General features: G+C 50.9%; 3 protein-coding genes across 3 annotated transcripts in view; all 3 read right to left on the bottom strand.

Moving 5' to 3' along the window:
* The window catches only part of PRRC2C (proline rich coiled-coil 2C), a 73,381-nt gene extending 64,704 nt beyond the window's left edge, over positions 1-8,677 (bottom strand). Inside the window, exon 1 of the mRNA XM_084265921.1 lies at positions 8,570-8,677. The gene's annotated coding sequence lies outside the window, so the exon portion shown is untranslated. The remainder of the gene's footprint in view (positions 1-8,569) is intronic.
* A 556-nt stretch (positions 8,678-9,233) lies between these two features.
* LOC311193593 (dimethylaniline monooxygenase [N-oxide-forming] 4-like) lies at positions 9,234-13,804 on the bottom strand (the record flags this gene model as incomplete). The annotated part of the gene is made up of 8 exons (XM_084266450.1): positions 9,234-10,032; positions 10,720-10,789; positions 11,092-11,444; positions 11,612-11,811; positions 12,176-12,321; positions 12,703-12,865; positions 13,184-13,372; positions 13,673-13,804. The coding sequence occupies 8 exons, from the start codon at positions 13,802-13,804 to the stop codon at positions 9,645-9,647; spliced, it is 1,641 nt and encodes a 546-aa protein (XP_084122576.1). The 3' UTR covers positions 9,234-9,644.
* Positions 13,805-15,742: 1,938 nt separating this feature from the next.
* FMO1 (flavin containing dimethylaniline monoxygenase 1) lies at positions 15,743-23,265 on the bottom strand. The gene is made up of 9 exons (XM_084266452.1): positions 23,211-23,265; positions 21,570-21,740; positions 21,199-21,387; positions 20,951-21,113; positions 20,086-20,228; positions 19,795-19,994; positions 18,897-19,252; positions 17,801-17,873; positions 15,743-16,655 (listed from the first exon to the last, which is right to left on the bottom strand). The coding sequence occupies exons 2-9, from the start codon at positions 21,693-21,695 to the stop codon at positions 16,313-16,315; spliced, it is 1,593 nt and encodes a 530-aa protein (XP_084122578.1). The 5' UTR covers positions 21,696-21,740; positions 23,211-23,265; the 3' UTR covers positions 15,743-16,312.
* Between the last annotated feature and the right edge of the window lie 2,215 nt (positions 23,266-25,480).

Raw genomic sequence — 25,480 nt, 5'->3', positions numbered from 1 at the left:
AACTATTATCTCCAGCAGCAGGACCTTCAGGCACACAATACTCATACAGAAATCCTCTCTCATACTTACTCCAGCACTCAAGAAATTCAACACAATGTCCAGACTCAGCCCTAAGCCCCTATCTTCTGTGTACAGAAAAGAAAAAGTCTGGCTTAAAAGATCCAGACAGAAGTGATTTTAATTTTAGTTTAGCAAATTTACTGTGGTCACCTTTCCAAATGTATTTGCAACATGAGGGAAAGGTCTTTAGACTAACACACTGATTGAATTCACACACACACACACACACACAACCAAATAATGAAGTGAATGGACATGAAGGCTGAAGTTGGACTCTACAGTTGCATGTGTCATGAGCTCTATAAAATTATGAGATCAGAACGCTGCATGTGGGAGTTTCTGACCAGAGGCACGCTGGGTTCAGCATTCGTCTCTACTGGAACAGAGCAGAATGATCTTGGTATAAACACAACCACCTCAAGGCCGATCCAGCATATCTTGTGTCCTTACAGCCATAGTTTTGGAAGATTTCATTTGCCCCAGACAGCTTCCCACTGATGACTGAAGTATACTTAGACACATGCTTAAAGAAATAGTTCTCTGCGTGTCTGCTGGCAAACTCAAGTACTCATGACTGACAGGCTAGTGAAATAAGCTTTCTTTTTAAGACTAAATTCCCAGTTCAGATGGAGGAACAACAAAGCAGCAATGTAAAATATACCTTATTGATACGTGAATAAAAAGCTTCCAGAACCTGAAAAGTCTGTATTACATGTGGGGAACACAGTTACTAGAACCAAAATTTCACCAGTGGGGTACAGTGATGATGTAGTAAGGCTATAGTATATTTGACAAATGTCTAGCTCCTTCACTGATTTGTTCTCCACAAACCAGACTAGTGGGAAAACACACCACCACTACAGCCCAAGTAAAAATGACAGCGATTAACTACCACTAACTGTACTGTAGAAGCATTCCTTCAAGTACCGTCCCATTTTCAAGTCACCGAAGTACATTTAAACACCTTCTTTGCCAGAAAGGAGTTTTCAAGCTATTTCAGTAGGGAGACTGACAGTACGTGCCACACGCAAGGCAGAACTAGCACACCAGCCAGCTAATGCTCTAACACAACACAGCTATTCTTGCCGTGTTCGGATAATCCTCAAACATAAATTAGAATAATTTAGATGTTTTGCAGGATTAACAAAAATATTTCAAGTAAAAATTTATTCATTTCTGAAAATTTAAGATCCAAAACTTCTTTGCATCTCACATCCAAGGCAGACTATTCCTCCTTAGCCTGCCAATCTCTTTACCCGTCTTTATTTCTTTGTCACTAAGCATTAGAACAAACTTCTTGCAAGACAGATTTTTTGTTTTCCAGTTTTGTGCAGTTAGTTACGAAACTTTTTCAAAACTGTACATTTTTAAATCGTGACAGGAGTTTTGAAGTGCTGGAAGGAAGCCAGGACCTGAAAAAAAAAAACCCAACCAACCCAAAACCAGTTTCTATACAATTAAAGAAAGCATCATAATGAGATGCGTTCTGGGAACAGAACAATGTAAGTGCTTTCACCCAATTAGCTTTTCAACTTGCAGATGCCAAATGAGATTTTTATTTTCAAGATTTGCAAAAGCTTTTATTAAAGAAATTCCCATTATTTAGAAGAGTAAGAAAACTTCAACGCTCTCAAAACTGAATCACTGCCTATTTGAGAAAAAGGGAACAAATTAAAGCAAATTCTTGCAGAAAAAAAAGCCATGGATCTGCTATCAAAATACAATATTCAAAGAGTAGCTTGGCAGGCAGCGCTCTTGACTGCATACAGAAAACTAATCGGATCTGTCTTACCTTTCAGAATTATGTTTTAACTGAGAAAGTTGTAACTATTCACCAGGCTTCTTACAAACTAATTTAGGTCAGTTTATCCTGACCGCAGCTGCTCTCTGCAAAGGCATCTGTTAATGTTTAAGATCACAAACAGTCCCTTAAAAAAAAATTACAAACACACTGAGTATGCCGCCACAAGTACCACTTCGTTTCTTGTTCAACTGCATCACGCCACCAGGCAGAGGCCTGGGAAGGCAAAAATACTAGCACACCCATTGTCTCCACGCACAAAGAAGGTGACATGGGGAGTCTCCTCTTTAGCAGCATCCTGAGTAGCATTTGCTCTGTCAGGCTGAGAACAGGGCAGCAGAAGGGAAGCCCCCAGTGGGGCTGCCAAAGAAGCTACCCAACTGATGACATACAGATGTTCTTGTGTCTGTTCAAATGAGGGTGCAGAAAATGCTCAAGTGTCCAGCGCTTCCCTGCACTTCCTACATTTAGATTTCACTGCACAGAAAGAATAACCAGAACTGGTGGTGAATAGTGGGTTTGAGGATCCATTTGCAAGAATAAAGGAAGTAGAATTGCTTGTACCCTATGGCAAAAAAAAGTATGAAGAAGAAGTCTCCATGTATTACTGCACCTCCTCTTACCCCTAAACACAGGGTGCACTGGTGAGCTGTGGTACCTTTCCAACCGCACTTCAGCAGGTCTAATTCCAGATACAAGCTGAAAAACGCTCCAGATCTATTCCTCTGCATGCGGCTGTCTGGGATAACTTACCAGAAACAACAGCCGAGCTGAACAAGAGGTGACTCCTTCAGTCAGTTGCAGTGTTTGGTGCAAAACACACTTCATTTTAGGAAGCTGATGCAAGATAATCAATGAGTACGTGAAAACAGATCAGATTCCCAACAGATGCACAGCAGAAAACGCAGCCATTTAAAACTACTGATCTCTCCACTGTTCCATCTTCCCCCTTTCAATTTAATACCCTTACTGCAGAAGCACTTGCACATTATTACAAACTCTGAAATGATGCCATTTAAACTGGTGGCATATTTTCAACCCTCCTCACCCCACCCCATGTTGAATTACAGTGGAGGAGGACAGGGCAGATTAAGAGAAACACAGAGCCATTCCTTGCTGTGAATAACTCGAATCTTTTTCAACACTTCCATTTCCTGATCCTTTACAACAATTTCCAAGCCCCACTGTAATAATTAACATTTTGTGACAAAGGAAGCAACGCTTAGTTTTAGCATTCTTCCCAAGGAATCACGACTCACTGAGCAATGGATTTTTTTTCCACATCATACAAAACTTGTTTTTCCAAAGCCCCTATTCACAGATCAGTCCTTAGGTAACACATAGCTACAACTAAGGCTTTTGACTTAAAAATCTGTTAGATGTTGCTTTGAAATAATGTTCATGTGCTCTTTCAGAATATTTTGGAAGTACATAAGAACTAGTCTAGAGCTACAACCTTAAGGATTTTTATTCCTCTTTAGAACATATGTGCCAAAATTAATTCCCTCTTCTCTAGCTGCTTTTTCTGTTCAAGATACTTCTGTTATTGAAGGGTCCAACCTGAAGATGGAAGCACAGTCACCAATAAGCACCCACACAATAAACAATTTTATACAGACTTCTGGAGAACCCTAGCACCATGAAAAACCCTGTTCAAAACCAGTTACTCTAATCAGTTATGTAATGACTTAAGCTACTTGTAACCACCTTCAAAACTTCCATGTTCAAAACCCAAATTACGTGTTGCCTGTACCTCCTACCATATTACTAACCTAATTAAAACAAACAAAAAATCATTTCTCCCCTGCATTAAGCAATGGTGCAGCCTATTTGCTTTTAATGCTATCAAAGATACAACCACTGTGATAATACCAAATGTATCAGTTTTTAATCCACCAAATGGTAAACTGCCAAGTGTACCAGATTAGAGCACAGCCTTGACAGCATCAATAAAAAGGAAAATTGACTCCTGAATGTACAAAGAATTGTGTATGGTAGAATTTGCTTCTTGGACAGGTCCAGCCTGGAGAGATCTGATGGCTCCTGCTCACAGTTTCTTTATCTGCTGCCTGCTAATCCTTTGGATCTCTGGTTAGCTGGGTTTTACCCTGTGATCCTCTAGTTTCCTAGAGAACAGACCACCTCCTCCTTCAGTAGCAGAATTCTCAGCATGTAAGAGATGCAGTTGCAAAAACCACACCAACAACAGTTCTGGACAACACTGGTTAATTAAGGGTCAACTTCAGCCCTCTGCTTTAGACTGGACTCATTCATGTTTTGTTAAAAAAAAAGAAAGATAAAAAAGATGAGGAGCTAAATTAGAAAAGCTTTATCAGCATACCCAGCTTTATAAATCTGCCTCTCAGCATTACAGAACCCATTTTCCATGGGAGTTAAATTGCATCTGCCAAATGGCTCCACGTGAAGTTTAACATCTTCTCTTGCTCTTGGTTCTGTTTATTCTGCTTAGGGGAAAAAAAAAATTGCTTGTGTCCCTTGATACTCTGCTTTCTGCAGTAGGTAAATAATTAAAAAGGCTCAATATATTATCCAGATACTTAAAGAAACTTTTCTTTATCCAAAGCAAAAACTACAAAGCTCTGTCCCTGCTGATAGCTTGATCTGTGGCATAAAAGGTTCTCCTAACCAAGGTGAGTCCAGCAAATTAACCAATTAGTTGTATCACAAGCCAAAAGGAAGTTTTCCTTACTAGTATGCAGCCTTTCCTACAGACTATTTATACACATTGGCAAGGGAAAACGTTATTGTTCCTCCTCATTAGAACATTTCTGCTGTGCACCTATATATACATCTAGACAGCCTTCTACAGGAAGCACAAACTGCTCTAAACACTATTATAAAACAAGCCCTATAAATACATTTTTTTTCAAAATAAAAGTCTCAATACATTGATCTAAAGACAGTGAGGTCCTTCAGCTAGTTTGAAACAGAGCAAGTCCTAAAGCACATCAAGTATTAAATTGGGAGAAAATAACTGTTTCTGTACTACCAATGAATTTAACTGATTCAAATCAGTTAAATAATGTTTCTTTTGTCAAGACTAACTGCAGGTTGATTATTGCAAATGTGATTTACATCTACAGTCATAATTTTAAAGTATAAGTTAAAAATTACAAACACCAAAATTTAGGAATATTACGCCACATGCTTACAAAATATTAATTTTAAAAGAAGCTGTAGCTGTTTATACAATTTAATGAGGGTAGCCTGAAAAGGTTCACTTTCCAAAGCAGAGAAAGTTTGATTTCCCAGCTTAAGCAAGCACTGCAGCAAAAAGCAGACAGCTTGACCATAGCTAGTTTTACTACGAAAAATCACTTGTTACCTCTGAGCATGAAGAACTACCTCTTATATCCCAACTAACTAAAAACTGAGTAAACCTGACACTTCACTTAGAAGTCAGTTCTACACTGATTTAGAGAGACATTTAACAGACCCCTTTTCTCTTAGTAACTACCCACTGGGTGATGCCAGTGTTCTTCATGCACTACTTGTGCATTTGATGTACCCGAATATAAAGCGCAGTAGTTCCTGCCTCTGATGTTGTAAATCCACCCAAGTGTAGCCCACCCTTATCTTCAAATACACATCAGTTAATACGTATCACCACCACATTCGGGACTGAAGAGTATTAATGTTGATCCTGCACTACAATTTCACCACCACCAAGAAAGACAGCATCAGTTAAAAACATGAATAATGTGAAGGATAGCACAGCTTCTCCCTTTAATACGTGTTTGCAATCTGTAACAGCCTAGTTCGTTAGCAGTGAGTTAGAATGTTATGTAATGGTTGAGGTATTTGTAATAAAAACAGTCTATTTCTGTTAGCCCGTTCTTCAAAGACGTAAGAGCTGTCTTCATCTGATTTTTATTAGGACTTCATCTTCCTCTGCTTTTTATGCATTTTTAAGACTGCTGTCCATTTCTTTTTCATGTCACCAACACACAGAGGACTATTTTCTCCCACCTCACACAAGTCTCAGCTTTTATTTTTACACCCGCTTTCACCTCTGAGAAGTTTCCATGGGGTTCCGTGAAAACCAGACTCCCACCTCTCCCATATAAAAAAGGGGAAAAAAAAAAGAGAGCATGAAGCTGAGCAGAGAAAAAAATTGTGCTACAGAAGATGAACAACTGGTTCTACCAGTAAAACACCACTGGCAGTCCCGTCATTACAAGCCCAACATCCAACCCCAACTAGTGGAAAGATGGTGCATTTTCAGGGCTGAGGTGGGTTTTTCCAATCCCCTCAAACCCTCGGTTACTGGATCTGGCCTCTGAAGATGCCCCACTCACCCTTCACAGAGTAATCAGAGGAGCGTTCTTCCTTTGCTCACACCCTATGCCCTACACAAAGGTTTAACCCTTCACCTTTTCCTATCTCCACATCTAAGTCTCTTATCCACGCCACCCTGCGTGGTATTCGGACTACATGTTCCACCCTCCCTCCACTTTCGCTTCACTCCTGTTAGCCTGGAAAATTCCTCTGGAATAAAGAGAGCTTGCACTTTCAGTAACCTAGGACCATCTGGCTGAGGTCAACCCCATACAAGATACCCACTGCTTTAACTTACATTCTGTCTCTTCACTGACATACAGCATTCACTCGACAAAAAACGCTCTCAAGAGCTCCCTTCTTCACTGTGTCATCTTTTCCTGGCCCACTTCACTTTCCCTAGCAGGGAAACAGGACCCAGAGAAGATGCATACCATAAAACTGTATCACTGAACAAGGACTCCAGCAGCCAAGTTAACTCTGTAGGCTGATGTAACTATTTTTACCAGTTGCTCTACAAAAACCTAGGCTCCCATTATGAAGCCTAAAAAAGAGCAAACAAATTATAATTTGCTACTAAAGTGCAGTGAGACAGAATATTTCTATTAGCAGAACTCGCAGAAATGACTATTGATTTATACATGTTTTACAAGCTATTGCTTACCAAAGCAAAATATTTCATGCAAGAAACACATATACACAGAAGCAGAGCTCTACAGAGGCCATAATCCCAGTCTCCACATAGAAGTACTGGTCTGTACCAGCTCTCCCTTCAGTTTCACCAGCCACCTCAAGCACACACACCTCCAAAGCAGTCATACTACTCACTCACTGAGCACAGTACTTTGAAGGACAAATTGCCTTTTCTTTGCACATTCACCAAGCTCAAAGAACTCCCTAAACTTGGAGATTCAATGGGCCCAAGTAGACTATAGGAGAGATGCACTAAAACACCTTAAATTTAACTTGGAATAAAAAATCCCTAAACTATGTAATTAAAGGAAAACTGTCAGCCATTCAGGTCCTGGCAGTCAGTATTACATGGTAATCTTTTTGTTTCTTGCTGATAGACAAATGAGATCATGTCCTGTTTCCTCCTTCAAAAGCAGTTTCTTGTCTGAGCAGAGCTCGTAAGACTGGAAAACGGATAGGCCTGATGCTTCACTGCAGAGGAAACAAAGCTATTAAATACCAGAGTCCTGATCCTTCTGTTGGAAATAATGCTAATTTCTACTAGTGCACCCATCTGACCGCAGTAATCAAAGAGCAAAAAGGGAAAAGGCCTTTCTCAGTGATACAGAGTTCAAGACCTTTCACAAAGGAACAACCTTACTAAACACTAATGAGAGACATAAAAAGGAAAAGAATTTGAAAAATGTTCCATTCAATGCCCAGCACTACGCTCTCATACATGCTCCCCCTTCCCCATAAAGGGTGCCTGAACTGAAAACTACCCAAGCCTCCAAATTTTCAACACCAGCATCCATCCTTTAACTGATGGCTCCCATTATCCCCACTGCAGACCAGCTACCTGAATTTTAGCCGTGTCACGTAAGGCTGCTCAGAGCATCTTTAAGTGCTATCAGTAAAAACACCCCTGCCTCTGCTCACCCCACTCCTACAAATCTTGTCCATAGGAGCAGAAACAATTCCTTCCTGAACGGTGCTTCACCCAGTCCTACATCAAATAACCCAGGAAGAGCTTTTTACCGCACACCTCAGCAACTGTGGATGAATATTTCAGTTAGAGAATCAAAGTGCCGTGCTCCCCATGTGCCTTCAGCATCCCATAAGAAAAGACTCCCCACCACCACCACCACCACCACCACCACCACCCCCCCCCCCCCGCTTCTAGAGGAAGAATCACAGCCGCAAAGAGAGCACAAACGCACGAAGGAGACGGCACATTTCTCGAGTGGTCTCCCTCGAAACAGAGAGACCAGGATCCCTTTAAAAAAAAAAAAGTGGGGGAGGGAAATGGGGGACGGCAAATGAGGCGGGGGGAGAGGAGAGGGGCGAAGCAACACACCCGCAAGAGCGGTCCTCAGCCGCCCCCACCACTGCAGCCCCCTCCCGCCGCCCCCGGGCCAGGCCCGGCGCTGTGCCCGGCGCGGGGTGCGGCCGGCCCCAGGCGGCAATGCGGTGCGGCGCGGCCCAGCCCGCCCGGCCCGCCCGGCCGCCGCAACCCACCGCCGCACCGCTTCCCTCAGCGCGGCCCCGGCGGGGGGCCCGGCCCCCGGGCACACCCCGTTGCCCACCGGCTCGGGGCCTGCCGCCGCCAGGCCAAGCGGAAGCCGCCCCCGCCCGGGGCCATGCGGCGCAGGCCGCTCACCCGCTCCTCCCGGTACCGCTCCGCGCCGCAAGCAAGCGGGTCGCTGCGGGAGGCGGCGAGGCGGCGCCGCCGCTTACCTGGCGCGCAGCGGGGCTGGCCGGTGCTCCGGCCTACCCGGAGCTCCCGGACTCGGCGAAGCCGCTGCCGCTCCCGGCGCCGCGACGCCGCGCCTCACAGCCGCTTCCACACAGGGGCCAAGATGGCGGGCGGCCAAGCCGGCGCCAACGACGTCTGACGCCACCGCGCCGCGCGCGCGCACAGCCGCTCACGTGGTCACGCCGTGCCGCAGTCGGGCGGTAGCGCGGCGCCCAGCGCGCCCCCTGGCGGGGCGGCGCGGGGCCGGGAGGGAGGGGAGTGCCGTGCCGTGCCCAGGCGCTGGCACTGGCAGCGCCCTGCGCCCGCTGCCGCCGTGCGGGAGCCCTGCGGGGCGGGGAGTGCGGACACGCTTTCCCGGAGGGAAGCGGCGGCAGCCCGAGCGCAGGCGCGGAGCGGCCGCCCTGCGGGAAAACCCCTTGGTGCAGGCTCTGGGGGAGCCTCTGCCCTCTCCCCGGGGGCCGCGGGGCTCCCTGCAAGCCTCCCCCAAGGCTGTTTGGGCGATGGCGGCAGCGCTCCCCCGCCTGGCTCTGCCGCCGCCTGTATTGTTCCTTAGGACGGGGCGCTCTGCTCCGCCGGCACTCTCGGGGTCCCGGGTGCACTTGCTCCGCCCCCGCCAGTAAACCGTTAATAACACCACCGGGGAGAGGGGAACGAAACCCGCGAGGTTTATTTGTGGCTGCCTGCTTGGCGGCCGGGTGTCAGGCAGAGATCTCCAGAGCCGGCGCTTCACAACACCCCAGCCTGGCCCCAGGGGTCTTGCCGAGCTTGTGTGGAGGAAGCTCAGGGTGAGCACGGGCGGGAGGTGGGGGGCAGGCTGGCCCTCTGCACACCAGCCAGCCCCAAAACGCCTCTTCCTAAAGCCCTCTGGAGATCCAGCCCGGTGCCTGGTATAGCAAACACTCCGTACCCACCTTGATGGGTGGCAGGAGGAGGCCGGACATCAGGCAGCACGGGAGTCTGGGCTCCTGATGGCACTGGCCCAGGTTTAGCCCTGCTGACAGCAGCCAGCCGCACGGCTTCCCACCATGCCCGGGACAGGGTCTCACTGGGTTTCTTCTACAGCTGGGGACCTGCCCGGAGGCTCCAGCCTAGCTGGGGGTACTTAGACAGGAGGAAACCTGCTGAGAGAGCCAGTGGCAGGGCCAGAAGGCACATCCAGCGCCAGCGGTCAGAGCTGCTGGAGGAGTCATCCACCACCCGAGTTCTCAAGGGCTTCAGCGTCCGCTGCCACTGAGTCAGGATGGCGTCTCTGGCCCCGCTCCACTTCCCCCGTCCCACCAGCCGGTACTGGTAGGGTGTGCAGGGGCCAAAGAAGATGGCCAGAGCCAGCCGGGGGTCCGTCAGGAGCAACTGCAGCAGGTTAGGCTTTACACCAGCACATGAAGCAATTTCATCGGTATAGCTGATGAAACTTATTTTCAAGTTCTCCCTCTCGGATGGATTCCTTCAATGGACCATGAAAGAGACAACCAAACTGTTTTGTCCCAGACCTCACCCAGCCTGCACCCTGCCTAGCCTGATGTCCCCTCCTCGCTCTGGAAAGCTGCTGCAAGGCAGCACGCATGTTCACCCGTCCCACAGCCTTGAGGACATGTCTCAACCTTCTGTAAAATCCCAGTGGCTACAAGGCAGGGTGTTAGCTCCCATGTGCGCAACAGACAAGTTCCATCAAAAACTGCCACCAAAAAAATCCCCGCCTCGTTCCCTACCTGCACCCACTTGCTTCAGTGGAGTTTCTGGCTGGAGCTTGGCCTTGACCCCAGCGCTCCCTGCTGCGTGGATGTGGGAGGGAGAAGCCACGAGATGGCACCCTTTCTCTGGAGGAAACCACCCTCCATTGTGACACGCTGGTGATAGGGACACGGCTTGGAGGCCTGGTGAAGAGGACCTGCAGGTCCTGAATCTTGCAATGCGCTGCTCCAAAGCGCTGTGGCCTTGGTGTCTCCATAAAGGAGACACAAGAACATTTCCCTACCTCGCTGTGGGTGGTGAGGGAATACATGCATCCAAGAAGAGTTAGGTATCCTAGATGGGTCCCTCCCACTATAGGATAGCCATAGGGACCCCATTTCCCTGGCATTACCCTAGCACAAGATGCCCACTGCACCCCAAACACAGGAGCATCACTCACCTTTTGACTGGTGGCTTCTTCTTCAGAACATCAGCCATCATCCTGCTGGTGGGAGGGAGCTTGTTCCAGCCTGAGAAGAACAGAGACACCAGAGACCTCCAGCAGCACCTCAATCTGAAAAGTTCACTCCTTTCCCATGCTCCCAGCCCCTTTAGCAAGTGTGTTCATGCTTGCTGGCTATGGCAGCATGGCATGTGTGGAGCAGCAGGAATATAGGGATGCAGTTGGAAGGCAAAGGCTAGGTTGTTACTAATGCTTATGGCCACCCAAGGCACTCTGACAAGAGATGAAATATGCCCTAGGACGGCAGGTCAGGCTGCCCCAGACGTCCCACCCTGGCAGATTCCCCCCATCCCTGAACCTGTCTCCCACCTGCAAAGATCCCCGTCACCCAGCGAGCCTGCATTTCTGTTCCCACCATCACAGAACCAGTCAGCTGAACTAAGCCGATGATGGCCAGCGTCTGCTTTTCCAGCTGGGGAAGGAAGATGCGTTTATAGAGGGACCGGTTATCATCAAAGAGGCTGCGAACTGACTCTTCAAGGAAGGGAAACGAGAAGATGTAACCCGTGGCAAAAATCACCACATCGATGTTTTCTTCTGTTGTCCCATCTTCAAAAACAGCAGAGCTTTCGGTGAACTCCTTCACACTTGGCTTCAACACAATGGTCCCAGAGAGGAGGCAGAATGGCAGCTCTTCATTGATAATTATCTTAAAGTTGGAGCTGGCAGGTGGAAAAGAGGACAGCAGTGTTAGTATATGGGGGGGACCCGAAACATACTTTGTGGCCAGAGTTCCCCTCCAATGGTTTACTCCATAAATATTCCCCGAGATTAAAACTAGAGTGTTTCATGCCATTAAACCCCCCAACAGAAGAGTCAGAACAAACACCTTTTGGTGGAAGCCAAGCCATAGTTTGCGTGGTTAAACCATGAATTGAACTTCCGAAACCTGATTCTCTTCGTGAGGGCTGATGGGAGAAGCCAGTCGAGGAAGTGGTTGAAGCGGGTGGTGTTGACCATATCAAAGGGGAAGCCGTGGTCTGAGATCCGGCTGAACACCCACGTGCTGGTCCTGGCGCTCAGAAACACCTGGGGGAGAAGACAGATCTCAGCCCCCTGCCCAGACAGCCTATTGCTGGGGATGCCCGGCACAGCAAATCTCATCTCCTATACACTTGGGAGCTGAGAAGGTTATCCTGAGGGAAGGACACGGCGTTGGGATGAACCAAACAGCTCGTGACAGCTTCCACAAAATTCCCACACCTGCTGAACTCTTCAGGTGGCCCAAACTCTTCCAGAGAGTGCAGAGCTTCTCCAGTTGCTGCTGAAGTGCTGTTTGTTGAGCCAGCTAGTGGGAAAAGCTTCCCTGCACATATCCCCAGCCACCAGCTATTGCGGTGCCCAGCCAGGCTCAGTAATGTATGTGTGTATGTGCTGTGGGAGGTTGAAGTACCTTTGCAGCCACGTGGCTCAGCTCCACAGAGAGGTCACCGCCGGTGTTGCCGATGCCAATCACGAGGACTCGCTTTCCCCGAAATGCCTCCATGTCTTTGTATTCCTGGCTGTGAAGGTACCGGCCTTTGAAGCGGGTCTCAATACCTGGGCAGAGAGCAGGGAGCATCTCTTACCACCAGATGAGTTTGCTTGTCCCAACCTTGTGCCTGGACCCTCTGCCTCTCCTTGCAGCTGAGAAGCCTGTGGGGGTCTTGGCTCCCCAAGTGGTGTCACACTCCTGCATGTCCATGGTTCTGCTTTGCAAATTCTAACGCAAGAGCCAGGCTGCATCTTTACAAGGCGTTTTTCCCCTTCCCAGGAATGCCCATGGCCATTCCCATGGGGTGGGGGTCCCACCTGCCCCAGTGCGGGGCCTTTGTGGAGCAGACAGGCTTGCACAGGGAAATGTAGCCAAGGGACTCAGGAGTGCTGGGTCAAACCCTGGAGGTCAGCCCCATCCCACCCTGCTGCCAAGGCAGGCCTTACCTGGGAAAGAAGCCAATGGTAAGTAGGGCTTCTGGTAATGGCCGGTGCAAACCATGACAGCATCAAAGACGTGCGACTCCTGGACACCATCAGTCTCAGTCACCACCTCCCACTGGCCTGAGGTGGCAAAATCTGGGCGCTTCCTCACGCTGAGAGCCGTTGTCTTGCACCAAAGCCCAACAGAACAGCAGTCAAGGACTGTGCTGTGTTTCAGAAAGAACCTGCCTGCAAAGGTCCCCTCTGAAACTGTTAAATCCCACCCTGAACCCTGCCCCTGGTGACAGCATTGATGAGGAGGATGCACCAGGCAGCCCACGTTCAAGCAGCCTAATTTAAAAAACAGAGCCAAAAAGCTGCGTTCAGGATGCAAAAGGTCCTTGTGGAATTGCACCTGGCATTGTCCCATCCCACCCGGGCGATGCCCTGGTGTCTGCAGCCACTGATGGCTCTTTGTCCCATGGTGCTCGGGGTCCCCGCTCACCTTGAAGCGTATGTGCCGCAGTAGGTCGAAGTGCCGGGCGTACATCCGAAAGTACTCCAGGAGGAGCCCGTGGGGTAGGAAACTGGGAAAATCTTCTGGACAGGGGAAGTCGCTGAAGCAGGACATCTCCTTGGAGGTGTTGGTGATGACCGAGTGGTACACGCTGACCCTCCCGCCATCCGTGGAGTCCTGTGTGAATCCAGCAGTGCCATTTGCAGGTGTGCAGGGAAGGACTTTCTTCCCCCAAAGTCTCTGAGTATTTTTCCTCCTTGTATTCAGGTACAAGGAATAAACTAGGACCAGCACCTGGTGACCATGGCTTCTGATCCCTCTATCTCCTTCTCCACCTTGGAGCTGGGGGGGAGCCCTGTGCTTGGGACAGGGATGGTCCCCAAGGGCATGGCCACCTTCTGTGCTGTGGGCACAGGGCATCCAAGGGAGGGGACAAACCCGCGGTCAATGCTCCCTGTGCAGGCAGAGTCCACTGACCGTATAGCGCCAGATCCCCCCGATGTCCTCGCTCCTCTCAAAGCAGGTGGGCTCCAGCCCCTCATCCAGACAGCACTTGATGGAGGCCAACCCACCGGCCCCAGCCCCTATAACAGCCACACGCCGCACCATGCCGTCGGGCAGCAGGCAACGCACCAGCGTAGGAAGGACTGCAAATGAAACAGCCCAGGGATTACCAAAACACAGGTCCCCCCCTTCCCATCCTGGGAAAACACCCCTTGTTCTCTAGCTGCTGGTGTCCCTGGAGGAAAACCGTCCTCAGAGAAAGCCATCACCAGCTCCTGACTCAAGTGTTGTGGATGGCTGCTGCTCATTACCTTCCCACTGTGCTAAGCCCACATCAGGATCCCAGTGATTCCCTTCCCATGGGCAGAGGAAACGGAGGAACTCTGAAACCTCACCGCTCTGCTGCTTCTATTTGTTTCCTTCCCTGTCCAAAACCAGGGTGTGTGAAGGAGGGGAAGGGGTTGCAGCTATCCGCTTCTGCCTGTGCAAAGTGATCCTTCTGAAACCCTTTCAAGAAACAGTTTCAGCTAAGCTGGCTCGTATTCCCGCTTTCCTGTTTATTTTCCCATTAAAAGGCATTCCCTCAGAAAACAAAAAAGGGTGTTTTCTTGTTTTGTTTTTTTTTTTTAAAAAAACAACCAAACCTCATACCCAACCCAACTAACGCCTGAGTGAGCAGGAGCACAGCCCAGCAATTCAGGAGCTGGAGCGCTCTGTGAAAGCGCCCCTGGGATTACAGATTGCACAAAAGGTAAGAAACCCGGGAAACGCGGGGTATAAATGGGAGGAACTCAGAGCTCCGCGTGTGTGTAAACTAAGCTGCGCCGAGCTTGACTGGAAAGCAAGGAAACCAGGGGAAAAAAAAAGGCTTCCTCATGAACTTTGCTTGGATAGCAAACGCTCCTAACTGCGCAGTGGGAAGGCAGAGGCGTTTATAACTTCTTTTCAGCCTGGTTTTGTGTTAAAAGAGTAAATTGACTTCAACAAGATGGAGGAAGCCGCAGAAACGCAGGGAAAAGCGAGGGAGACACAACACCCTTCCACTCCCCCCACTCTCTCCACCCCCACCCCCCTCCCCTTCCCAAATCCAAAAGCCAGTTCCTCCAACCCAAGCCACTCCCTGATCTGCGGAAGCGGGACAGGACATACCGACACGCACCCACCTCCCGTTTCCGGAGCCTCCCTTGGCTTTGGGAAAGGGCAACAATGGGCCTGGGCTGATGAGGTCACTTCTCCCTCCCAGCGCTGCCTACAGATAGCTTCACACCGGAGGGTCCCCCCCGAAACTCCCTCTCCTCCCACCAGCAGCGAGGCGAAGCTGGCAGCAAACAGGAAAACCCTGGAGAGCTGGGTGCCGGCTTGCAAAGCCTGCAAAACCCGGAGAAGTGAGGAGCCAACCTTGGCAGGGCAGCGCTGTGCCTTCGCCGCTCAGGCTTCGCCTGAACTTTGCTTCGCGTTTTCTCTAGCCACAGGTTTAGAGGAAAAGCTGATGTCTGGGCAGCTTGCCACAGCTCTTGCACCACTGACCTTTACACCCACACTCCCCCACTCTACGCTGCTTGTCTGTGCTGGCAGAAAGTTCTCCCCCTCCCCAGAGCAACGCTGGGTGGAAAGCCAGGCCTTGGTCCCAACGGGGCCATGCTTGCAAAGACTCCCCACACTGCAGCTCACCTCCACCCTCAGCTTGGGGATGTCCTGATCTGTTACCCTGTGTGCTGCCTGCGCTGGGCAGACGCTCACTTGGCATCCCCAGAAGTCAGCAAAGCAGGCTCACTTCGCTTGCATGCCAGCACATGGCAGGGAGGGGGGACACGATGCGTGGGGCACCCTCAATTTTGGTGGCAAACAAAAGCCCTCACAGCCCCAGGCTTGGGGGGGGGGGGGGGGGCGGGGGGGAGGGTGGGTGTGTACCTGCTGGCACAGCCCCAGCCCAGGGCATGGGACCCCCCAGCTCTTCCTGCACACACAAGGAGATGACAAGGCAGCAGCCTGCAGCATGCTTCTGCCATGGCCAAGGAAATTTTATTGATTTAAAATCTCTCGCTGCACAAAGCAGAGGCCTGGGCTTGCCCTGTGGTGGGGAGTACAGGGAAGCAGAGCCAGGAGCACTCAGCCCCACAGGGTACGAGTCTCTGGGTTCCTTCCCTGCAAAGATGCACCAACTCAAACCAAACTGGGATTTTCGGTTCATACTGCCTAAGGTTGAAGAAGGGACATCTGACCTGCAATCCCATCCCAGATGACCCCTTGCTGGACCAAAGACTCCCTTTCTTGGCAGAACTGGGCCCCTGTGCTCTATCCTGGCTGTGACTCCCACAGCCATTTCTGCTGGTCTTGTCCTTGCTGCCTCCTGGCCATGCTGCACAGCTGTGCTCTGCTCATAGCAGCAGGCAGGAAAGGGGGAACAAGTGATAGAGGGAGGCTGTCATCCCTGGGTAATCAGGTCTGCAAAGCTGTGGTGATGGGTGAGCTAGAGCAGAGAGATTTCTAAGGCTGGTTAAAGTTTTTAAGTCATTGCCATGTGCTGAAGTCTGTTTCCCCCTGTGGCACTCTGACCTGAGAGAAACCCTCCAAGACAAGAAAGAAACCCAACCCCTAAATAGGCTCCAAAATCTACTGGAAACCCAAAACCACAGCAGCCAGGAGGAGAAGGAATCCCACCACAGTCAGGAGAGAAAGCCATGGGCTGGAGGAGCCTGCAGGAACTCGTGTTCTGGTGGGCTTCAGGGTCCGGTCCCACTGGGTGAGGATGGCCTGGCGTGCCCCCTCCCAGTGCCCAGGTCCCCCCAGTCGGTACTGATAAGGGGTGCAGGGGCCAAAGAAAATGGTGAGGGCCAGTTGGGGGTCACTGCAGAGCAGCCCCAGTACGCTGGGCTTGGCACCGATGAAGGAGGCAAGCTTGTCCATGTAGACCAGGCAGTCGGTTTTGAGGACTTCATCAAAGGACAGACCAAACCTTAATGAATTGAGGGAGAAAAAGAGGTGGGAGAAGGATTGGTGTCAGTGGGGCTGGCAGGAACCAGAGGTCAGATCCTTTGCATCCAGATTATTTTATCCAAATCTAATTTGGTTCCTCTTAGGAAAGGACTGGAATCAGAGTCTGTCCCGGCCCAAATCCTTCCCCTGTAAAGTGATGCTGGCTCTGGTACACACCTGGCTCAGGTGCTTCAATTGATCCTTCAAGCTGTATGTGGACCTCCTCTCATCACTTCGGTGGATCTAGTTTCTAGAAAACTTTGTCAAACGGGTTTTGTTTGTGTTTTGTGGGGTTTTTTGTTTGTTTGGGTTTGCTTGGTTGTTTTTTTAAACTCATTTCACTTTGCTCTCTACAGAGGAGCTGTAGGACAGGGGAAAGGCATCACCCTTTAGTTTCCCTCATGATCATTTCCACACAGTATTGCAAAGACATGTGGTGAATTACAGAATCGCTGCCAGTTCACCTTGGCTGCAGACTGAAGCACGTCCCATCCCGCACCTTCGGCTGCTCAGCCTGGTACCACACAGTGACTGGGACGTGTGGTTCTGTATCTCCCCCCTCTGTACTTTTCTACCACCATAATCTGGGTGAACGATGGCTTAATATATTGGCTAGCTTCTGGTTTTGTCTCATTCATCTCCTAACCATCCTTAGCCTCCAATCTGATCTTTTGCCTACCCGTGAGGCAGTATGCCATGATGCCAGTTCACAGCCATTCAGATCCCTCTACTGAGAGGTGGCAGTTTGTACATACACCTCAGGCTGGCCTTTTTATCCCCTGCTGAATTACTTTGCATTTATTACCATTAATTTCTCTGCCATTTTGTCTCAGCCTCTGGGGACCCTGGCACGCTTCCCCAACTCCCAAACAAGCTTTAGGCTCAACTACCCTGAATTCATTTCTTCCTATCATCAGAGTACCAGCTTCAAATCAAAGGTTACATTTCCTACATGCAAATAAAAAAGGGGGTGGCTGGGTCTGAGCACTTCCCCCCACACACACACTATACATGCAGGGAGCAGCCACGGAGTTTGAGCTGTGTTGCTGTTGTACCCCCTTCCCCTAAATTCCAGGAGCTTTTTAATCCACAAAAACCCCTTTGGGACTCCAGGGAACAGCTTACCTTCGCACTTGGTTTTTCTTCTTCTCATTTACTTCCTTCTCCATGACAGACTGCGGTGGCAACTGACACAAGCCTGGAAGAGAGGAGAGCATCTTGCAGATTTTAACTCCCGGGGGCACTTGGGAATTCATTTAGCAATCTAAAGCATGGGAAGCCCTTTCCCAGGGAGCAGAAAAGCCTCATTGCCAGATTTAGCTCAGTGGCAGTGGCAACCTGCCAGAGACCAGCCCCAGTGGCACAAATTTACCTGCACTTCTTCCTGCTCTTACAGGTTTGTGCTGCAGGGGCACAGGCAGGTGGTGTGGGGTGAGAAGCCCCAGGCAGCACCATCCCAAAAAGAAACCCCAAAGGTCCCCTGGTTTTGTGGAGGAGCCTTGATGCAGCCCTCCACACCAGCCCACTGGGTGGTTATCACCATTATTTATATTTTAACCCCGCCCCCTCCCCGAAACAGCCCAAACCAAAGCACAAACCACCAGTAGGTTTCTTTCCTCACCCCAGTAACTGCAAAAAATGGAGCAAGGGGACACTCCTCTGGCAGTCATGGTGGACAAACCATGCTGCCCCGTAAAGAGCAGTGAATTCCACTAGGATGGATCCCAACAGCATCTTAAAGGCTGCTCCTATCTGTACATCCAGGTTTACGTATCCCACTCTGCGCTCCGACTTCTAAAACATTTTGGAGACAAAGTACCGTGTTGAACCACCCAGCTTTGGCCATGGTTTGTAGGCTGGAATGCAGGACCTCACATCAGCTGAGTCACAGCGAGGAGCAGAGCACATGCTCTCAGCTTGCAGCAGGCAGGGTACAAAGCATTAGCTTAAAAGCATCAGCTTAACGGGCAGAGAAAAGTTGATTTAAGGTAGATGTCATGAACTTGGATGTAGCTTGGCCCAGTCATGCACTCCTGCTGCTGTAGCTCAGCTGAAGTGAACTAAGTTGGGAATTCTGAGACTTAAGAAATGCTCCCTTGTCCACTTTGAAGTGAGCTTGGGGTCCCCAAGGACTGAGATCCCTCTTGCTGCAACGGGCACAAGACGTGTCCGTTTTGAACTGTGATTCAGTATACGGGAGAGCTCCTGTTAGCTCTCCTACCTTTGAAGACACGGGTCACCCAGCGTGCTTGCATCTCTGTCACGGGCATGATGGCTCCCAATGGCTTGATCAGCCCAAGGACAGCCAGGGTGGGCTTCTGCAGGTGGGTGGGGAACACGTATTTGTAGAGGGATGCATGCTTGTTTTCCACCTTAACGACTTCCTCTTCTAGGAAGGGGAAGACGACGTTGTAGCCCGTGCAGAAGACGACAATATCGATGGGCTCCTCCTCAGGGCAGTTGTGGAAGACAACAGAGTTGTCCTTGAACTCTTTCACGCCTGGCTTGATGGTGATCCTCCCTGTCAGGATGTAGCTTGGAAGGTCATCGTTCAGCACAGGCTCACGCACCAAGCAGCTGCGGAGAGCCGAGAGGCTCTTAAGGTTGGAGATCATGAACAAGCCCTGCCAGTGCCCCCTTGCCTTCCACTGGGACCTCCAGCCCTGAGACCTCCTGGTGTCATTTGATCTGAGTAAACAGCCCTGCCTCCCCCTCTCCAAATAGACACGCATTTCACCCCTGCAGCAATACTACCCTGTCCCACAGCCTGAGCAACTTGTGGACATCTCCTGCCTTCTTCCTCCATTCACTCAGCTACTCTTCAAACCATTTTCTTTCAGAGCTGATCCATACTTTAAGCCCCCCTCCTCCTTTTTTCCCAGGGAGCCTCATGAAGAAAACTCCTCTGGTCCTTCCTGGGCTTTTCCAGGAAGGTGTTCCATCTCACACCACCAAAGGGGGCTACAGCTTATCTTCTTTTGGGCTACAGACTCCCTGCTGAAGATCACCCCAGTCCAGGTCCCATTTTCTGCATTTCTCAATGTTGGTTGCTGGAGATCTTTCCCCTCCCCCCCCAACCCCATAGTACCCCTTATGGGATGGGAGCCACCAAGAAGTACCTCTTCTCTGGCTGAAGGCCATAGTTTTCATGCTTGAACCACTGGTTCACCCTGTAGTTAATCAGCCCCCGCGAAAGGGGTCCGGGAAGGATGTTTCTTATCAAGCTCATCAGGCGAGTGTTGAAAACCATGTCCCATGGGTAGCCATGGTCAAACACACGGCTGAGCACCCAGGCACCTCGGCCAGTCGAAATAGTCACCTGGGAGAGAGGGGAGAATTAACGATGGGGGTGACGAATTTGCCCCCAGCATCACCCTCCCCACGCCTCTGGGGTGGCTGGGTGGTGATACCTTGGCAGCTACGCGGCTGGCCTCCACTGCAATGTCCACTCCCGAATTGCCCATGCCGACTACGAGGACGCGCTTCCCCTGAAACACGTCGGGACACTTGTACTGCCGGCTGTGGAAGTACTGGCCTTGAAACTCCTCAATGCCTTGGGGGAAAAAGAAACAAAGCTTTTAATTACTTGAACACTTGTGGGTTTTGCTGGGAGAACTGGTGTAGAAACAATCCAGATGGCAAGAGCAAGGAAGCACATTTGGTGGCCACTGGGGACCTGGGGAGGTCCAGCTCTCCATCCCACGCACGCAGACTTGGTGCTTCCTCTCCAAAACGGGGTCTCACACGTGCCTGCCCAGCAGCAAGCAGGGACACATGTGCTGGGTGGGACTTGGAAGACAGTTACGTGCAAGAGCTGAGCTGGAGCAGCCTCAAGGTTCAGCCTCTACAAGATGGAGATGCAGAGGTTGAGGAAAGCCTGCAGATTTCCTGTCCTGCAAGCAGCTTTGGAAGCACCTGATAACACAGATGACAAGGCAAGCCCCTCTATGCTGAGACCTGAGGAGATTCATCACAGCAGTGATGAATACAGCCCCACCATAGATAACAGAGCTTTGCTGGGCAGACCTTATCCCATCTCGCATACTGTGCAACAGTTTCTCTACAGCTAAACCATCCTACCTTGGAAGCTTGCTCTGAAGCGACCAGTGTCTGCAAGGACAAAGCTACTGAAGCACAGGGATGTTTTGCTGTGCATGCCAGCAGGGTTGAAAAACAGAAGCAAGGAGAGGAAGGAAGCGTTTTGGCTGCGGAACAGCTAATCCTTCTCCTCCCAGGCCCTGGAAGCAGGTAGCCACAGGTAGCTGTGATTCGTACCAGGAAAACAGTGCAGGGGGAGGGATGGCTCAGAGAAATTGCCGCTGCAAACCATAACAGCATCGAACTCATGCAGTGTCTGCTTCCCATCCATTTCTGTAATCACATTCCACTGGCCTGTGCTGGCAAATTCAGGGCCTTTTCTGACACTGACAACGGTGGTCTGAAACAGTAGAAGTGAAGCAGAGTTACTGCCAGCACCCAGCGTGCTCAGGGAGCAGGGCGGCGCCAGGGCACCCATCACTCACCCCAAACCTGATGTGTTTCAGGAGTCCGAAGCGCTCGGCGTAGCGCCGGAGGTAGTCCAGGAGCCGGGCGTTGGGCAGGAACACTGGGAAATCCTCAGGGTAGGGAAAATCGGAGAACGCTGACATCTCCTTCGAGGTGTTGCTGATGACTGATGGGTAGAGGCTTGGTCGGCCAGCCTCGATATGCTCCTAGCATGGCACCCCAGGGAACATCAGCTCTGTGTCCTGGGGTGGGGGCTGTCTCCCTACTCCCCTTCCCCTGGTCTTGGGAAGCACAGCTGGGGGAGGTCAGCACCCAGTAAGTTCTCACACCCCTTCCCCCTGCCTGCAAGCTGCAGCTCCCATGGGACGGACAGATGTTGCCCACTCACCGTGTAGCGCCAGAGTCCACCGATGTCCTGGCTCTGCTCGAAGCAGACAGGCTCCAGCCCCTCATCCAGGCAGCACTTGGTGGCTGTCAGCCCACTGACACCCGCACCCACCACTGCCACTCTCATCCCTGCTGTCTGCCAGGCACCCGGGCTGCGAATCTGGAAGAAACCCTGCAGAGAGTCACCACCACCCCTCGGATCTCAGCTGCCAGCATAGCCATCCCATAGGGGATTTCTCTGTCTGCCGTCCCCAAACCTTCATGCCCTTTACCAGCAATCTGGGCTCTTAATTTACAAGTAGATTAAGTGACTCTAAATCTTTTTTTTTTTTGGTAAAATAAAACCACCCATCTCTGCAGCACACTTGCCAGGCTGCTTTCAAAACCTGCAGTTGCCCTGGAAACTCAATTTGAAAGTATGTGGTTAAGCCACAAATCTCTGCCAGATTATATTTACAAATTGTGTTTAAACTATCTCTCCTTATCAGCCTTGCAAATATTTGTATTTCATCTTTGGAGATCTGCCCTTGCTTTTCTTAGCAGAAACAAAACATGCACCCTGACTGTTCGGACTCTGCGTAGCTGACTGGGTGCTGTTTCCCATCCCGCATCCCTGGGGAAGATGCTGCCAACAGACACAGCTGCTGAGGGTGGTGGAGTGGCTGCAGATGTAGCACACCTTGGATTTAGGAACAGTTTTGTGTCAGTCTCCCACAGCCGTCACTGCTGTGATGAGTCTCCTCAGTTCTCTGTGGAGCTCCAAGCTAGACAGATAGTCTGGTGCAGGGCTGCAAACCCCTCAGCACCAGAGCACAAAAGGCAGCAGCCCTCCCGAGCTGGCATCTAGCCCTTTGGGGTGCTGCCTTGAGGATGGTGGACCCAAACCCTACCTGATAGAGCCAGGCAATGAAACAAGGGATGGTGGCCACAAGCCATAGCTCAGGCTGGACATTGCTGGAGGGGAGAGGTCCTCCATGCAGGTACCCCAGGGGGCTGTAGCAACCCCTGGTTTAACCCCAGTGCCAGCAGGCAGCACCCTGCTTGGCTGAGTTATTAACTGTCACACTGGGACAGCACTATGGCAGGGTGGCACCAGCTTCTCTGCCCTGAGAACCTTCAGCTTCCACCATGCACAGGGGCTGGTGTATTTGCCTGGGGAGGAGTGGGGGGGAGAAGGAGGAAATTAAAAAGAAAAAAAAAGAAGTCCTCAGTAGAAGAATGAGGTCGGGGCAGGTTTTTTTTCCTACAAAACACCAAATTCCCCATGAACAGTTTCAGCTTTGAGGAGGAAGGCAGCACCTGACAAACACTCTGCTTCCCAAGGTTGAAATGAAAACTGGAGTTTTCCTTTTTAACTGAGGAAAGCGCCAGCCTGAGCTGTCTATTGTTTCCCCTCTTCTGGGTGGGGTTCCTGTGCATGGTGGGAGTTGTATCACAAACATCCCCCTCCCCTTTTGCAGAGAAGCAAGGAACAACACCCAGGGAATCCCTGTCTCGGCCACCCCATGCCTCTTGCTGCCATACTTCCCGCACTGTCCCTGCAAACCTGGGTAACAACTAATCTCAGAAGTCTGACGCTGTGGGGCATCTGCATGGGGCAGGGAGGGATGGGGAGGCTTAGTACCCCTCTGGGGACACTTACCTCCTAACCTCAGCTGCCCGTGCTCTGTCCCACCGCTGCCGCAGGGAGATTCCCTCCTGCTCCTGATTTATAGGCAAGACACAGTCTTGCCTCTCAGCTTTGGCAGAGGCAGGGGAGGGCGGGTGTGCTCTCCCCCTCCGCCCCGACACGGCCACCCCACTCCCACGGCGGTTGCACAACCAGGGCTTGCAGTGGGAGGGGCGGCCGGACGCTCCTGCTCTCCTGCGGGGTGAGCTGGAGCGCTCAGCTGGTGATCCCTAAAGGGGATCAAATAGGTGTGAGAGCCTGGACTGATCCAGATGCATCCTGCATCCGTGCAGGAGGACTTGTGTGCATGGAGGCAGCTCCCACTGTGGGGTGTTGGCGCTTGCCTCTTGGCTGCCTACCAAAAGGGAGCCGAAGCGGCTGATGGACAGCAGGGTTTCGGCAGGACTTTGCACCCAGGGCACCTTCCAAGAATAATTTAAACAGGAAAAAAAGAGCAAGCTGGATTTGTGGGCAGTGCTCGCAGAGGCTGTCGTGCCATCGGCTGCAGGGATGGCAGGCAGGAGAGTCCCTGTGCAAACTGGGAGAGCATGGAATGGCCACGAACACCAGTGTAGCTACCTGGAGGTGCAGGGCAAGATGCAGCCAGTGGCACCCACACCAGTCTAGGGGAGAAACACCTCCAAACACAAAGCATGTGGAAGCGTCAGCTGAAGCATCAGTACAGGGCACAGCACCCATCCAAGGGCAAACGATCCAAAATTTGCCATCAGCTCTTTTTGCTGTTTGAGTAGCCAAGGAGGGTGCGTGGGAGGGGGAGAAAATCCACTCCAGGCCTGCAGAGCAGAGAGGGTGGTAAATAAATCAGCTCCATCCAAGAGAGATGTCTGCTCAAAGGCCTGTCTTCAAAGCTGCACGGGCACGAGGTGGGCCCGTAGCTGGGAATTGAAACTAAAAGTGGAAATAAGATTGCACCTTGGTAATGAGGAAGGTAATGAGCCACATGAAAAGTCTGCCGAGCTTTGTGGCAGACCCAAGCACTTGAACAAAGCATGATTGGTTTGCAGAGGGACAGGATTCATTACCTTGGCTGCCACCCATCTGCAGCACCATGAGGAGCCATCAATCCAGGGTTTCTGCTCCTGGGTTTGGCCCCATAGGGCTCGGAGCACACGCTGGGATTGGAGCCAGCTGTGCCATCCATGCTGTTGGGGTTTGCAGAGGTTACATCTCCCAGCCCTGCTTCCCACTGGACTCTTCTCCAGATGCATTAAATTTTACACCGGCACAGGCACCTGCCAGTACTCAGCAAGACAGTAGGAAATCCAGGAAGGCAAACATTTTGTTCCTTACCTGCTCCTGCTTTTCTGAGTTTACCAGCAGGGATCCCAGTGACTTGCAGTTGGAGAGATGCTGTGGCAACTTCCTGGGAGCACTGGTAGCGCTTTTAGGAGGGCAGTTCAGGGAAACTTTCTAAAAAAGCAAGTTGCATTTTTGTGTAGATGAGCTGCTGGCACGAAATTAGGGCCAGATACCTTTGCTGCAGCTGTTAGAGCAGCCGTGGTTTTGTCCATCCGTGGTGGGGGATTTGATCTGGAGGTGCAGGATGAGATGCAGTGAATGGTACCACATGACTCTAGGGTAAAAACACTTCCAAAGCCACCATACTGTGGGATTAAAACTCAGTTTCCTGTGATCTGCCTCAGGTCTGCAGCATGCTCCCCCACAAATACTCCTGTGATGGCCAGCTATGCAGAACAAAGCAGCAGTGGAGATGGACAGTGTGATAGCAGGGAGGTAATTATTGCAACTATGCATGTACATGCCCAGGGCACTCAAAAATCCTTGGAAACATGCAGTGAAATTCTGGTTGCTTTACTAACCCCTGCTGCTGCGATGACAGGGGATGGCATCCTACCCTGTGCTCTGCCATCCCCTGGCAGGGACACCTGGGACCCATCTCTCCAGGGACAGTCTGCAGAATAGAGAAGAACAAGCATGTGGGGGTTGGATAAAATACGTTCTCAAGGCTGAAAAAAAGCCTTTGTGGCCTGGTGTTCAAGCACAGCATCCCTTGGTGGGAAGGTCCCCCTGAATTTCTGTCCTTGTGAGGGCAGAAGCAGCCACCTTGCAGAGGTCCCTGTCCCCCTTTCTGAGCAAGTGAGATCTGCTGCCACCCTGTCAGGGAAAGAGGGGCACCCTGCTACCATCACACACACATAACTTGGGGAATTATTTTACCACCTTGCCCCTGCCCAGGGCTGGAACACCAAGCAGATGGGTTT

This window comes from Gallinula chloropus (genome assembly GCF_964237585.1).
Source record: "Gallinula chloropus genome assembly, chromosome: 6".
NCBI classification, from domain to species: Eukaryota; Metazoa; Chordata; class Aves; order Gruiformes; family Rallidae; genus Gallinula; species Gallinula chloropus.
This window is presented reverse-complemented; position numbering and strand designations above follow the sequence as displayed.